The 16,211-nt window shown below is 40.5% G+C and overlaps 1 protein-coding gene across 1 annotated transcript in view; it reads right to left on the reverse strand.

Moving 5' to 3' along the window:
* The window catches only part of itga5 (integrin, alpha 5 (fibronectin receptor, alpha polypeptide)), a gene marked incomplete at its 5' end in the record, with an annotated part of 106,223 nt that overhangs the window by 31,555 nt on the left and 58,457 nt on the right, over positions 1–16,211 (reverse strand). The window contains 4 exons of the mRNA XM_079558802.1: positions 1,794–1,861; positions 10,335–10,472; positions 12,664–12,821; positions 14,729–14,784. Coding sequence (XP_079414928.1) covers positions 1,794–1,861; positions 10,335–10,472; positions 12,664–12,821; positions 14,729–14,784 — 420 coding nt within the window. The remainder of the gene's footprint in view (positions 1–1,793; positions 1,862–10,334; positions 10,473–12,663; positions 12,822–14,728; positions 14,785–16,211) is intronic.

Below are 16,211 nucleotides of genomic sequence, written 5' to 3' on the forward strand. Positions count from 1 at the left end.
GTTAAACAAAGGATTTTTAACTTTTTTTAGCTGTTAGGGCGGCTGGGTGCACATAGATTAATATTGTGTTGAGCCTGGTAATGACAATTGGAACAACAAGAACACGGAGTATAATATATATGCATATTAATGTGCCCTTATGTCATAAAAACAAGTGAGTGTGGCTGATATTTGGTAAACACCTGAAAGAAATATATGAATGGTCGCTTTGTTGCTCGCTTTGTAGTGATCTTACAGGAAACAAGACCCTTCTTGTAATAGTGTTTGGTTCTGTTAATTTGTAAACAGTTCAAACAGTGGTTGTCAGTTTGGTTTGCATTAACCTCTTAACTCCCGCCTGAACCGAGAGCATTTTCTCCAGTTCAGCTTTACCCAAATCCTGTAGGCCGGTGTAACGCCTCATTTGAAAGCAAACATCTACAAAACTCATCTAAATGGATCTTTTTCCTCACGTCATCAGATTTTTTTCCCATCATTTTATTTTGGTACTCAAGTCATTTTTGTAACTTTTTTATAATTTTTTTGTCATTTTTTGTCATTTTTTGTCATATTTTTTCGTCAATTTTTTGTCATTTTTTGTCATTTATTTATTTTGGTATTCAAGTCATTTTTGTAACTTTTTAGCACATTTTTTTCTTCATTTTTTGTCACATTTTTTGTCATTTTTTGTCATTTTTTGTCACATTTTTTCGTCAATTTTTTGTAATTTTTAGTCACATTTTTGTCATTTATTTATTTTGGTATTCAAGTCATTTTTGTAACTTTTTTGCAATTTTATTTCTTCATTTTTTTTCCGCTTTTTGTCACATTTTTATCACATTTTTACTCATTTTTTGTCACATTTTTTGTCATTTTTTGTCACATTTTTTGTCATTTTTTGTCACATTTTTATCACATTTTTATCACATTTTTTGTCATTTTTCCATCAATTTTTTGTCACATTTTTGCCTTTTTTTTTTTTTTTTTTGCCTTTTTGGTCATTTTTTGACATTTTTCCGTCATTTTTTGACATTTTTCCGTCATTTTTTTGTCATTTTAATCATTTTTTGTCACATTTTTTGTCATTTTTTCGTCCATTTTTCGTCACATTATTGTCAAAGTTTTCTCACTTTTTTGTCACATTTCCATCATTGTTTTCATCTCAGTTCTGTCGCTATTTTCACACCTTTTTTCCCAGAAGCTTTTGGACTGGGGTAAAGCCAAACTGGAGAAAATGTGCTCGGTTCAGGTGGGAGTTAAGGGGTTAACAAGCTGTTCTGAAAGGCAACAAGTTCTTCATCTTTTTTTTGCTATTGTTCCATGTTGTTGTTTTGTTTACATTGATTGTACTATTGTGAAATGAAAAGTTTTATGATGTTAAGTTGGGGGTAGGCGACAATTAAAACAATCAATAAATCTAAATCAACACAACTTTACTTAGACAACTAGAGTATTAATGAGAAGAAACAGCATGTGTACTTCCCTGATCACTTTTCCCTTTAAAAACCCCATAGCAAAACCTACGGAAGGAAACAGTCACGGTCATCGTCCTATTACTGTAACACAAAGGTCATCAACAGCACTTTTCTGAGGTGCCAAAAAAAAAACAACGTAGCCGAGCACAAACCCAGCTGTGTTGTGTTTTTGCAGCTTAAATCCCATTTGCATGGAGAGGGGGGGGGGGGTGAAGAGTTCAGCGTCTACGACCCCGTTCCCAGTTTTACCATACATTACGCACTCTCCGCTCCAGTGTATTTCCTGACGTGTATGTGCAGCGGAGGGGCTCGCAGACTTGAGGAAATTGGCAGACTCACCCGAGCACGGCCAGCTTCAGGTCAGGGACACAGATGTTGTCTTCTCCACAGTCCAGCAGAATCTGAGCCTGCAACGAGCACAGAAGGAGCGAGACATTGTTACATTGTTTAGACGTCGCAATCGCTGCCTGCGTTGATATAACCAAGTCTAGTTAACTGGTTTCAAGACGTGGTATTTCTAAATCTACGGGGATCATTACCATAGACCAAAAAATGCACTAAAACAAGTTGAGTTCCACCTTATAAAATCTTCAAAGGCCCATATCGAGATCAAACCAGATCTAAAAGAGGTATAAACTAGATCTTAATAGGGCACAAATTGCATATATTAAATGATCTCTGATTTAAATGATTACAGTCCGCCTCTCATGAACCAGCAAGTCACTTAAATAAACAAGCATTTCAATCAAGAATACTATTCTAAATACAGGGGGTCATTCACTCATGCAGCACTCTCTCTTTCTCATATCAGATCAGGGGCCCTGAAACTGGAAAACAGTTTTTAGCACCTGTCTTGATAAATGACCCTTAAAGGAATAGGCCACCGTTTTTACATTCTGATGTCTCAGTTTTGTTGGTATTTTCTCACCTTTTTTCCAGAAGCTTTTGGATTGGGGTAAAGCCAAACTGGAGAGAATGTGCTCGGTTCAGGTGGGAGTTAAGGGGTTAACATTACAATTGATATTCAGGGTTCAAGAGTATTGGGACAGGGCCCAGGTCACATGCACGGGGAAGGGGCGGGGCTTTCGGGTCCAGTCAGGACAGGAGGGGAGGTTGGTCTAAGCCGATATTTTAAGTAAGAAAAAAAAAAAAATGACACAACAACAGCGCCATGACAACGGCACATGACAATGCTAACTGTCGCTGGAGTGATGTCATCATGGGGAAATGTGCGCTGAAGTTTGAAATCCTTTATTTAAACCACAATCAAACAGAGACAATCCTGCAATCAATAAATCAGGAGTCTTTAAACAAAACGATGCCCCAAATAATGTAGAGTACAGTAGATTACACTACATGAACGCAGTCAGAGTACATGTTTTGAGAAGCAGCACCTGAGCGCTGAGCTTTAGTTGGTGTCCTGACAATGACAAAAATTTGATAACAAATCCCTGTCGACATGACGAGTCCCTGTTGTTCACATTTCTGTCACATTTTTGTATTTTTTCGTCCATTTTTTATCAAATTTTTGTCATTTTTTTGGTCACATTTTTTGTCAATTTCTTGTGACATTTTTGCGACTTTTTCATACATTTTTCTTCACTTTTTTTTGTCAATGTTTTCTCACTTTTTTGTCACATTTCTCGTCAAAGCTCAGGTAAGAACATATCTCAGTATGGAAAAACGGTGGCCTGTTCCTTTAAGGCAGGGGTCTCAAACTCATTTGGACCGGGGGCCAAAAATGCGAACCCAGTGTTGCTCGGGGGCCACAACAGACGAAGTCAATTATAATTTAGCAACTTTTCATTGTTTCCTATAATATAACTTAAAATAGACTGTACATTACCTAACTGCGCGGTTTTAAGCTTCTAGAGCAGGGGTGTCAAACTCAAATACACAGTGGGCCAAAATGTAAAACTTGAACAAAGTCGCGGGCCACCATTGAACAAATGAACCTTTTAATATGGACCCAAACAAGATTTGCTTTAACATTGAATATGGATCAATATACAATATATAACTTAATAGTCCAGATATGCAAAATCTGAAAAAAAATGTATAATACCGGTGGGCCAGCTCGAGTAGTCATTTGGTATAGCCTCGCGGGCCAAATATAATTACATTGCGGGCCAAATTTGGGCCACGGGCCAGAGTTTGACACCTATGTTCTAGAGGTTTCCAATCAGCCAAACATTTGCTGAGCTTCTAAATTTGAAATGACAGACTTACAGACAATTCGTTTTTTTGTAATTAATCCCATTTTGGTTCAGGGCATCAGTGATGTTTCAGGAGTCAGGTCCAGTTTCTGTCTGTGAGCCAAAAAGCATCAGCTTCAAACTTGTTTTGTTCTGTGTTCATTTTCAATGACCCGGTCAGATAATAAATACATCAATGAATGTGTCGACTCGGACACTTTTCCAGACTCTGGTGTGTCTGAGATCAGCTCAAAGAGATTCACCTCATGGAAATAATGTGGAGTCACTGACCTCTGACCTCAGGCCTGTTTGTGACCGCGCGGTGCCTCATGGGAAATGTAGTTCTAACGTGTTTAATGCAATTTACTGGCGGGCCGCATATAATATAAATAAGTAATTATAACGCGGGCAGCAAAAAATTACCTCGCGGTCCGCATTTGGCCCCCGGGCCGCATGTCTGAGACGCCTGCTTTAAGGGGTTGAGTCACTTCTTAAAACAGATCTCTCTTTTATCATTTGCTTTTAAAAAATACTAGATCTTATGTATTATTGATTATGTATATGTTTTTGCCTCTTGTATATATTCTGTGTTTTGTGTATAGCACTTTAAAGCTCAATAATGGACACACAAGATAGAGTTTTGTTCATATTTATACTGATTTCCGCTGTGTATGCAGTTTAAGGGAGATGTACAGTGTCACATTCTCACTGTTGGAAATACACTGAGAACATGAGTGCGGGATTAGACACACGAGATAAATTCTATATCATCTTAAGAGCGATAAAAGCGTGAGTGTAGCAAGATGTGACATGTGCTATGACTAACGCGCTCCGTCTGGCCCCTCCACCGCTCGACACAATAAACGCAGATACACCTGGGCCGCGGCCGCCCCTCTGTTTACGCAGCATCGCTCCTTCGCATGACGCCCGTTAAAAACAATGTTACGGCTGGCGGGGACAACGGCTGATTCACGAGCAGCTGGGCCGTCCAAAACATGTGCTTCCAGTTTGCTACGTAAGAGGAGGAAATGATGAGTCCAGCCCGTGCCAAAGGGGAGATACTCGAACAACTCCCGCCAGCTCCCTGCTCTTTCCAACCCCCGCGTCCCACATCAGAGCGGCGTGTGGTGAACCGCGCTCCGGCCGCACGCTACGCCACCCATTCACCCTCACCGCCGCTGTGTGATCATAAAGAGGCAGAGGCTGTACAGGAAGGGATATTAACAGGACGGGGGGTGAGATGTTATGTCGTGATATGTAATGATGTGAATTTAGAATATACTGCTTAGTGGAAAAGCTTTGCACTAGTTTATGATTATGTTGTGTATGTTATGATTATATTATGAAGATGTTTCTCAATTTAAAGCAGAACTAAGTGCCGTAAATGCTCTAATATAGGCCGGGGCCTTTATTTACTCAAAGGCATCAGGACCAGGCTTTTATTGGAACCAGGCCACAATTAGAGACAGGCCTTTATTTCTATTTGAGCAAAACGGACGACCAGGAAAATGAAGAAAAACGAGATTTGTGTCCATTCGCACCTAAAATATTAGGTTCATTTATTAATTAACATTTCAAACCCTCTCCCAGCGGCTGGAACATTGACGCCTTTTATTTTGTCGGGACAACAGGAAGTGTTTCGTTGCTGTTAGCGGAGCTTTGACATCAATGTCACTGCAGGTTTCTGTTTCGTTTTTTTATCGCGGACCGGATTATTTGTTGTTTTCTTGTGTAAAAGGCGAGTTTAGACGGAGCGTTTGTGTTTGTGATCGATCATGAGACTGACCCGAGAGAAGACGAGACGCTCGCGCTGATGGGAGGAGTTATTTTGAGGCGTGGGATTGACCTGCACACGGAGCAGCTGGACGTGCTTTGAAGACGCAATAGAGACTTTATTAAAACCCTGGAGGGTCACACGACATTTGTTTTCCCGGTTTCCAAACATCGTCACAGGAGGTTTGAAAAGTGGCTAAATCTGTGTCAAAGTTACGCTCGGATCAGCTCCTCCGCAGCGTCCGCCTCGGCGGACGTGAGTTTTCATTTACACCAGTATGAGACAAATTCCTAACATGGGGAATATTTCTACCGCTATAGTTTCTAATAAAAACCCCGGCCTGTTTTAGGGACCGGCTTTAATTTGCCTCCGCCAGCCGCAAACCCGGCCTCTGTCAGAAACCCGGCCTCTGTTAGAGACGCGGCCGCTAATGGAATACAGGCCAGTATTAGAGAATTTACGGTAACTCATGTCCCTAGAGGCCATAAGCGCCACTGCAAGTGTAGTAGCATGTTACGTTTTTTTAATCATTAATTGTCCGTGAGAGTAAATACTACGCTGACAGAAAAGACAAAGGGAGAGCGGGATATTGTACATCCAATTACACAATGGAGATAATTTTTTTCACTCAAACAGCAGCAAACTGAGTGGCATGTCTGTGATGTCATTCATTCATTTGTCACTCATTTTGCAAAGCGTCTTTCTATTTAGATTTAAAATGTGCACACGCTTCATACTCTGCTGTGGCAAGTTATAACTGGAACCACAGCTGACCTGAGGCTGACTGACAGAAACGTGGCTGTCGATTTGCACCAACAGACCCTCCACAGACATCAGCCCAAGGACACAATGACAGCAACTGCTACTGCTACTCCTACTTCTCTAAACATAAAGTCAAAGGTCTTTGGATGCTGCATTGTTGTACAAAAAGGTTCAGTGAAGCTCAATGTCCAACAGGTTATTTACAAAACTGAAGAAACATGAGAAAAGGGCTCGCTCCACTGACCACAAGAATAACACACTCTAAAGTTAAGATCTCAGTCAGATTAAGAACAAGCTCAGTTTATATTCTGTACTCAGATCTATGGCCCTCTTGTTCTCTTGTTTTTGCAGCGTGGTATCAGCGTGTTGACTTGAAAAGCAGACAGAGGTATCGAGATTACAGCGTAGGGCAGGACCAAATGAAACAGTGTTGAATGGAGGGGCGACCGCTGAACGTGTGGCAGGGAAAGCCTTGTGGGGATCCACAATTGCATCCCGCTGCGTCCTATCAGCGTGATGATGCTCATGACAGTAGTGGTAATAAATAGAAAAAAGGCGGAGATTACAGAGACGGGAGGAGCCCCTTGTCATTACAGTCATCTAAAGCTCTAATTTAGGACACGGTGGAAACCGCGGCGATGACTCGGCTCCATGTGCTCCCTGTTTCTGGGCTTAGACCCTTCTTACAACAACAACATTACGAGATATAATCAGGCATTCGAGCTGCAGTACAGTTATCTCAAAATGATGATTATTACGCAAGAAACTAAATGTGTTGCAATAACAGTCTTCTGTCAGAGACTTTCACGTGTTTTGTAACAAGGCCTGAGTTCTGTCAATGCTGTGCAGGAGCAGCATGTCAGGAGCAGAGCCTGAAGGTCCCTTGTCCAAAAACTAAGCCAAGATCTTGGTAACAAGCTGGAGTCTATGTCTCGGAATCAAACCTGTGACTTTATTACTATATAGCAAACTGCACACCCACTGTGCTGGACTTTTAAATCATTATATTCTCAACTTTGTGTTCATTTAATGTTCTGTTCGGGTCGTGAGAGTAAATACTGCGCTGACAGAAAAGACAAAGGGAGAGCGGGATATTGTACATCCAATTACACAATGGAGATCATTTTTTTCACTCAAACTTGGCTGTAAATACTGTTTAAGTGGCGCTAGCCCGGAGTTAGCTTTGCCCGTTAGCCTGTTAGCTTCTTTGTCGTGATTCCATTAGTGTGTATTGGTGGCTCCGACCCGGAGGCACGGTTTTTCTGGCCTGAGACACCGGGGGGACACTTGTATTACACCCAGAGGGAGGTATTACCCAAATCTAAAAGCAAAAAAGTGGCAAAAGAATGACTAAAACATGCCGGAAAAGCAAAAATAACACAATTTAAAAAATGCCAAAAACACATGACTAAAGAGTGATGAAAAAAGAGTGATGAAAAACCAAAAAGGCAGACAAAAAAGCAACAAAAACACAACATAAAAGTGATTAAAAGAGACGAGAACAGGAGTAACAAGCTGGAGTCTATGTCTCGGAATCAAACCTGTGACTTTATTACTATATGGCAAACCACACACCCACTGTGCTGGACTTTTAAATCATTATATTCTCAACTTTGTGTTCATTTAATGTTCTGTTCGGGTCGTCTTGTGACCGGAGGTTCGGCGGTTCAAATCCCATATGTGCACGCTGCCACTGTGTCCTTGGGCAAGACACTTCACCTGCCTTGCCTCCAGTGTCTGCGTACATTGGTGTGTGAGTGACAGTGTGAATGGTGAGTGGTTCCTTCATGTAAAGTGCTTTGAGTGCCTAAAGCAGGTAGAAAAGCGCTATATCCATCCATTTTCTTCCACTTGTCCGTTGCTGTTGGAGCGTCCCAAATCCCTTCATGGTTCTAATCGGGCCTGTTGGTCTCTCATAAGGGGCTTCTGAACCACTCTTGGTCTGACCCGTCACCTATAGGACCTGTTTGCCCTGGGAGAACTTACCAGGGGCACGAAGCCCCCGATAACAGAGCTCCCAGGGTCATTCGGGCTCTCAAACCCCACCAGGTTCCGTGGGGGAAAGGCGCTATATAAATGTGACCATTTACCATTTAGTCTGTGTGTTTTAAGCCCGTATAAATTCAGATTTTGACAAAGTTAAATTTTGTGTTGAATTTACTTGGCTACATCCATCAAATATTACCCAAAAGTATATACTGTATTTTTGGTTTTGTTTTCCCACATTATGGAGCCCAAATAAACATTACAGAGCAGTGGTTCTCAACTGGCAAAGCTTCGGGACCCACCGTTACCCTAAGACAAGCCAAACAAAAAAACTAATGTGATACATACTGTAATTACGATCAAAACAACTCAACAGCAGCCACTTTAACAGACCCTTGCAGTGTTTCTCAGCACCTAAATGACTCTGGAAATGGTTCTCCGTCCCACTTTCAGCTCCCGACCCACCAGCTGAGAAGCCCCATCACAGAGCGCGTAATGTTTTCAATAACATAAGCACATTAATTACAGTCACACACTCAGTCACATGGCGGAGGTTCACGAAACAATGGGGCGACTTGTGTGTTATTTTCAACAGCTGGGGGACCTTGAGCACTATATATGCGAGCTACATGAGGGATTCGAGAACTAATAGATCCGTGTTCGTGCCATAAATGTACGCAAGCGACATGTGGAATGAGTTAGAAAAGCGAGAAAGCGACCAACTTCCAGTCAGAAAGAGGTACAGCTTGGCGTGGTTGCGCGAGCCACAACACGTGCTGGTGATGCACGTCCACCATCGCTGCCATATAGAAAGAGCACATGTATCTTGATTAATGAAATATTCTGGCGGCGTGACAGCACCGATCCCCCGATTTGCACACGCACGGATCAGGTTTGCCGTCCTTGAGTGGCAAGAGGGGCTTTAAGGGTTTACGGACGGCCTATCGGAGCTCTAAAAAAGAAATCCACGTTGAGATGAAGGCGCAAAGGCTTTGATATCAGTGGCAGTTTTGAGAAGGACGGGGGGATTCATGAAGATAAATGAAGATCGTAAAGGAATCGTTTGGAGTTTGAAAGTCAGCCAGAAGCTACAGACACATATGGCACAGCTGAAAGGATGCCCTGCTGCTCCGTGTGCCAAGAGCTGCGGAGCCCGGCCAACGGATTTAAAAACACCACTATCGGATAGCAAGAATTCTTTACTCCACCGAGTAGACAAATGGGGAACGTGAGCCTTGTTAGACGGATAAGTGTTGCAATGTGCAGTGAGAAGTGGACGCTCTCGTCGTCCGTTTGCACACACTGCTAAAAGTGGATTCTAAGCAAGTAAAAAAATGTCTTACTTTAAGAAATAAGTTCTTATTTTTTCCCTAAAAAGTAATAATGTTTTGCCGAGCAAAGTTTTCTTGAGAAAAAAAATCTTGTTTTAGGCAATAAAATCTAGCCATTTCTTGTTCAGATAAATTTGCTAAAAAAAAACATGTTTTTTCTTGTAACAAGAAAGAAACATTTTTTGAATCTTCTTCAGTTTTAGACAAAGAATATTTTTTCTTATTTTAAGAAAAACTAAGATCAACAACTCTTAATGTAAGAACTGATTCTCACAGAGAGATAATACATTCCATTCTTTAAAGTGGGCGGCTCGGTGGCACAGCGGTTAGAGCCTCAGCTTCACAGCTCGAAGGTCCTGGGTTCCCATGTTCTCCCCGTGTCTACCACTAAAAACATGTACAATAGGTGAATCCTCCAGCCAGGTGATTCTGACCATCAGCCTGGCTCCACATCATGGAGACGGGTCCCGGGCGCGGGCAATACTTTCCTTAAATATTAGTATTTATTAAGAACATTTTACTCAAAAATGTGTGTAATTTAGAACATTTTGCTTAAATCAAGCAACATTTAAGTAAAATATCCCACAATTTTTCACTAAATAAGAATGTTTTCCTTAAATTATTCCATTTTCTGAGGACATTTTGCTTAATTCTAGCTATTTATTTGCTTAAATTTAGTGTTTCTTTCTTGTTTTATGATGAAAAATATTCTAAAAATAAGAATTCTTAGCAAGAAAAAATGCTGACCCCATTGGCAGCAAGACAAAATGTCTTGTTTTAAGATTTTAAGATTTTTTTCCTTGTTTTTAGTAGGGCTCTTTTCGCAGCGTACCTTCTGCTCGATGACGTTGGCCGTGTGGTAGTTGAGGACGGGCCGCAGTCCGTGGGGGTCGGCCGCCGCGGTGGGGTCCAGGCTGTAGTTGAAGGCCACGTAGATGGGCGAGAGCTTATCTCGGAACTCCTTCTCGCCCTGAGTCAGACAAATGTGTTCACCCGGTGAGGTTCGGCGCAGAGGGAAAATGCAATAATAATACATTTAATTGATTGATTTCATTTGAGTCAGTCCACGCGGCCCGGTGTGATCCATCACTGTATTAAGAGGTCAGTTTGACTTAGAGCAATTTAGTAGATCCGCCGTCATAAGAGTGTGATCTGACATTTTGTTGCATCTCAGCTTCTTCACTGACGATTACAGAGCAGACCCTTTCAGTGTTCGCAAATATCACAGCTTTGTAGACAATTCATGCATTTTTTAAAGGGGCAAGATGCAAGTTAGCCATTTTATACTCACTACTGCCACCTCAGGTCTTACGCGTAACTGCAGCTTCTATATTAAAGGAATAGTTCACCGTTTTTCCATACTGAGATATGTTCTTACCTGAGCTTAGACGAGTTGATGTGTACCTGTCTGGTCTTTGTGCGTGCCCTCAGTCGCGCAAAACGACGCAAGATGTTGTTAGCATTTGGCCTCTCCCAATGTATTCCTATAGCTCCAAACGGGGTGAAGTTGGAAGCTACCACGCTCTTGCACGGGCACAGACAAAGACCAGACAGGTACGTGTCAACTCGTCTAAGCTCAGGTAAGAACATATCTCAGTGTGGAAAACTGGTGAACTATTCCTTTAAGCTCGTGCATGACGGCACTTCGGACCCGAATTAACACCTTTTTGAGTGACAGTGGAGGATTTTAGAGGCAGTTGTGGTGAACAGGTCTGAGCTCATTCTACACTTTAGGACATTGTTGGAACATTTAGGGGGAGAAAATTAGAAATTTACCATTTTTAAACTCCGTATAGCCCCTTTAAGGCATAATTCCTAACCAAACAAAGCAGAGTTGTGCAAAGCTGTATTGCCATTTTACCTCCTAACCTCCGCCTGAACCGGGCACACATTTTCTCCAGTTTGGCTTTACCCAAATCTTAAAGCTTCTTGAAAAAAAGCGTCAAAACAGGACACAAAAACGTGACGGAAACAAGGATGAAAATGCAACAGAAAAAAAATCATCGTTAGAGTGACAAAAAAGTGACAGAAGCGCAATGAAAAAGCCAAAAAAGCGACAAAAATATGACAAAAAAGTGATAAGAAAGATGATGATGTTTTTCGTGACCAAAAAGTGCCAAAAAATGTTTTCAAAAGTGACAAAAACGCAGAAAAATACATCCAAAAAGCAACAGAGCAGTTTTATAGGTCTTGGCTTTCAAAGGAGGCATATACGCTTTTAAATTTGAGAAAAGCCGAACCAGGGGAAAATGTGCTTGGGCAAGGCGCTGGGAAAGAGGTTAAAAAGGTTAGTAACATAGTATTAGCATAAGGTAAGTCATATGTACCGTATTTCTTTATGTCAGGCATCTATCTGATGTACACAATTACTTTTATGGGCCCATAGGACAAGTCTATAAATAAAGGATTGTTTAAAAAAGTATGAAGAAGTAGCTAAAGGAATCTGGCTGATGATAAGTCATTTTTACATATAAATCAATCTTGACTTAATTCAAGAAAAGTTGCCAATCACACTCCATATAAAATCCCTACTTTAATATTTGTATAAGGATGAAAATATCGCAAAACAAAAGCATTTCTCAGCCCTGCACTGCAAAAAGTATTTAACTAGATCAGTATAAACATCTCAATTTGAGCCTAATAATCCAAATTTTAGTTATTTTGACTAGTTAAGAAGTTGTTGGGCATTTGTCCCAGATTATTTCACTTGTTCCGAGATGTTTCTGACTCGTTTCGATACATTTCGTCCTTATTTCAGGTCATTTTCTTTGCCAATGGGGAAAGAAAAACAGTCTTGTCTCATTGGCAATTTTACTTTCTTATTTCAAGCCAGATTTCCCTTAGAACTGGTCTGAAATGTCCTCAAACAAGCAAAGTAAACTTGGTCCAATCAGGAAAAGGGTCTAAATGAGTGAAAACCGCTCAAAACAAGATACATTTCCTCAATTCAAGTCATTTAAGCCAATGCTTGACATTTACTTTTTGTAGTGTGTTTCTACACCAAGACAAAATTAACCTTGTTTCCTGGAATCTTCTTTATATATTTATGCATTTTACCTCCCGTATATTAAGTGTAAATAAATTGGGTCCAAATGTAGAGTAATACAAAAGTAATGCAAAGCCCGGCACCGCCCCGTCCTGTCAGTCAGGCGTGTGCTCACCCTCAGGTAGATCATCTTGTGGTCGCAGGTGCGTCGGCCGCGCCGCACTCGGACGCTGGTCTCGAGCCGCGGCTGCTGCGTGTCCAGGAACAGCGCCCGCTTCTCCGACACCTTCTTCTTGTGCTCGCGGCTGTCGAGATGCACCTTCACCTGGAAATCTGCAGCAAATAAAGGGCACGAATGAGCTTTCGAAACAGCGTGATGCACGGATTAGGGCAGTTAAGTCAGCGACACATGGAGATAATGGCTACGTGTGGATAAAGCTGGGTTTCTGATGACGTCACAACATTCTGTACAGTAGGTGTTTCATTGAAATGGAGCCAAACAACTATTATCATGAAAAAAACAGAATACGATTAATCAAAATAAGACCAAAAAAATGTGAAAGAGACATGAAAAATCTGTCTTGTTCCATTGACAGTAAAATAGCCCAAACCTACTCGGCACAAATCAGGCATTTTTAAGTCTTTTTTGTGTAAGATAAGATTTCCTTTGAGATCTGTCTTATGAAAATACCACATAGTTTGTTGCAGTTTTAAAATGATCCTTTAACCCCTTAACTCCCGCCTGAACCGAGCACATTTTCTCCAATTTGGCTTTACCCCCAGTGCAAAAGCTTCTGGAAAAAAGCAGTGGAAATAGCGACAAAACTGAGACGAAAACAATGATGGAAATGTGACAAAAAAGTGATGAAAAATTGATGAAAAAGTGGCAAAAATGTCACAAAAATGTTACAAGAAATTGACAAAAATGGACGAAAAAATGACAAAAAATTGACAAAAAATGACAAAAAAATGTGACAAAATGTGACCAAAAAATTACAAAAATCTGATAAAAATGTGACCAAAAAATTACAAAAATGTGATAAAAATGTGACCAAAAAATTACAAAAATGTGATAAAATTTGACAAAAAGATTACAAAAAAATGACCAAAAAATGACAAAAATGTGATTAAAAAAATTGATGAAAAAATGACAAAAATGTGACAAAAAATGACAATAAAATGACATGAAAAGTTTCAAAAATGAGTTGAACACCCAACAAAAAAATGATGGAAAAAAAAATCTGATGACGTGAGGAAAAAGATCCTCTCGGTTCAGGCGGGAGTTAAGAAGTTAAAGCAGTACTAAGTAACTCATGCCCCTAGAGGCCATTAGCGCCACTGCAGGTGTCGTAGCAAGTTGCGATTTTTTCTTCTTCTTGAGGGTAAATACTACTTTGACAGAAAAGACAAAGGGAGAGAGGGATGTTGTACGTCCAATTACACAATGGAGATTTTTTTTTCAAATCAAACTTGGCTTTAAATACTGTTTAAGTGGCGCTAGCCCACAGTTAGCTTTGCCTGTTAGCCTGTTTCTTCTTCGTGATTCCATTAGTGTGTATTGGGGCCTTCGACCCGTAGGCTGCGAAGTTGCAATTGTGGTTTTCTGGCCACCAGGGGGAGATGAACGACCCTCCAATCATCCCATTAACACCTGTATTACCCCCAGAGGCACCACGAAAAGGATTTATTAAGGTAAACAAGTCACTCAGTACTGCTTTAACCTCTTAACCTCCACCTGAACCAAGCACATTTTCTCCAGTTTGGCTTTACTCAAATCTAACAGCTTCTTGGAAAAAGTGAAGTGACAATAAAGCAACAAAAAAGTAACAAAAACGAGGATGAAAACGCAACAAAAATGTGACAAAAATGCAAAACGTGATGAAAAACACGGCAAAAAAGCAACAAAAATGTGACAATAACACAGCGTTACACCGGCCTATAGGCTGTGAGCTCCAGTCGAGGAGATTTTAGATTCAGGTAAAGCAGACCTGGAGAAAATGGGCTCTGTTAAGGTGGGGGGGGAGACATTATATCATAAACTTGGTCAAAACATTAGCAAATCCTGGCACAGAACTCCAAATTTGGTGATGTTAAGAGTGTGAAACTGATGATTCTTTTTTAGGAAATGTGTAAAAATTGCTCATAAAATAAAACAATGTAATCACCGAAACTTTTCAGCAGAGCGTGAAAAACGTCATCTTTTTCACACACACAAGGAAAATGGTAGAAAATTGCCTCACCGAGAACATCCGGGAGGTGTTTTCCATCCGCAGATAAGCAGAAGCTCACATTGACGCTGTGGGAGAAAGAGAAAACGGAATGAGCAGATGATTCATTAAATCATGGAAGAGCTTCAGTTTTGATGCACAACGGGCACAAAGCGGCCGATTCATTCTCACTTTCCCCGTCACTTCCCTCTTGGCCCACGTTTCCCCCGTCTCTGCTTCTTACAGGCATCAACTATTGGCAAAGGCTGCTCAATCTGCGGAGAACTCTCGACAAATTGTATGCAATAGGTCTTAACACTAATACAGTTTTGTGGTTTAGTTCGTATCTTCACAACAGAAAACAATATGTTCTTTTTAACGGTTCTCAGTCAGGAAATTGTGTAATCGAACAAGGGGTGCCTCAAGGTTCAACTCTTGGTCCTTTATTATTTTCAATTTTCATTAATGACCTTCATCAAGCTATTACGAATTGTTCTATTAGTTTGTATGCTGATGATACGGTACTTTATTCTTCTAATTCAGACCCTTCCGTGCTACAAAATCAGTTGCAGCTTGATTTCAGTCGTGTTCGAAACTGGTTTTATAACAATAACCTTAAACTAAATCTGAAAAAAATCATGTTGTATGCTCTTTGGCACTCATCATAATTCACGTTCTTCTCCTGATCTACATATTCAGGTTAATAATGGCTCTGCTGTTCATGAAGCTGACGCAGTGAAGTATCTTGGACTGTGGCTCGATCCTGAACTCACTTTTAAACCACATATAGATTATATTATAAAGCGAACGTACGCCACTTTAAATCCTATTTTTCGCCCCCTGGAATAGTTTACCTTTATCCATTCGTTCTTTAACATTTTTTTGGTTTATTTAGAGCCTCCTTATTTTCTCACCTAAAAACACCCTGTTTATGTCTTTAAGTATATTTGTAATTTTGTACACTGCAAAAAGTGGATTCTAAGCAAGTAAAAAATGTCTTACTTTAAGAAATAAGTTTTTATTTTTTCCCTAAAAAGTAATAATGTTTTGTGGAGCAAAGTTTTCTTGAGAAAAAAATTCTTCTTTTAGGAAATAAAATCTAGCCATTTCTTGTTCAGATAAATTTACTAAAAAACATGCTCATTTTTCTTGTAACAAGAAAGAAAAACTTTTTGAATCTTCAGTTTTAGACAAAGAATATTTTTCTTATTTTAAGAAAAACTAAGATCAACAACTCTTAATGTAAGAACTGATTCTCACAGAGAGATAATACATTCCATTCTTTAAAGTGGGCGGCTCGGTGGCACAGCGGTTAGAGCCTCAGCTTCACAGCTCGAAGGTCCCGGGTTCGATTCCCACCAGGACGGGGCCTTTCTGTGTGGAGCATGTTCTCCCCATGTCTGTGTACGTTTCCCCTACCACTAAAAACATGTACAATAGGTGAATCCTCCAGCAGGTGATTCTGGCCATCAGGCTCAACATCATGGACATGCGTCCCCGGGCGCAGGTGATATTT

Source organism: Gobius niger (assembly GCF_951799975.1).
Source record: "Gobius niger genome assembly, chromosome: 6".
Classification (NCBI taxonomy): Eukaryota; Metazoa; Chordata; class Actinopteri; order Gobiiformes; family Gobiidae; genus Gobius; species Gobius niger.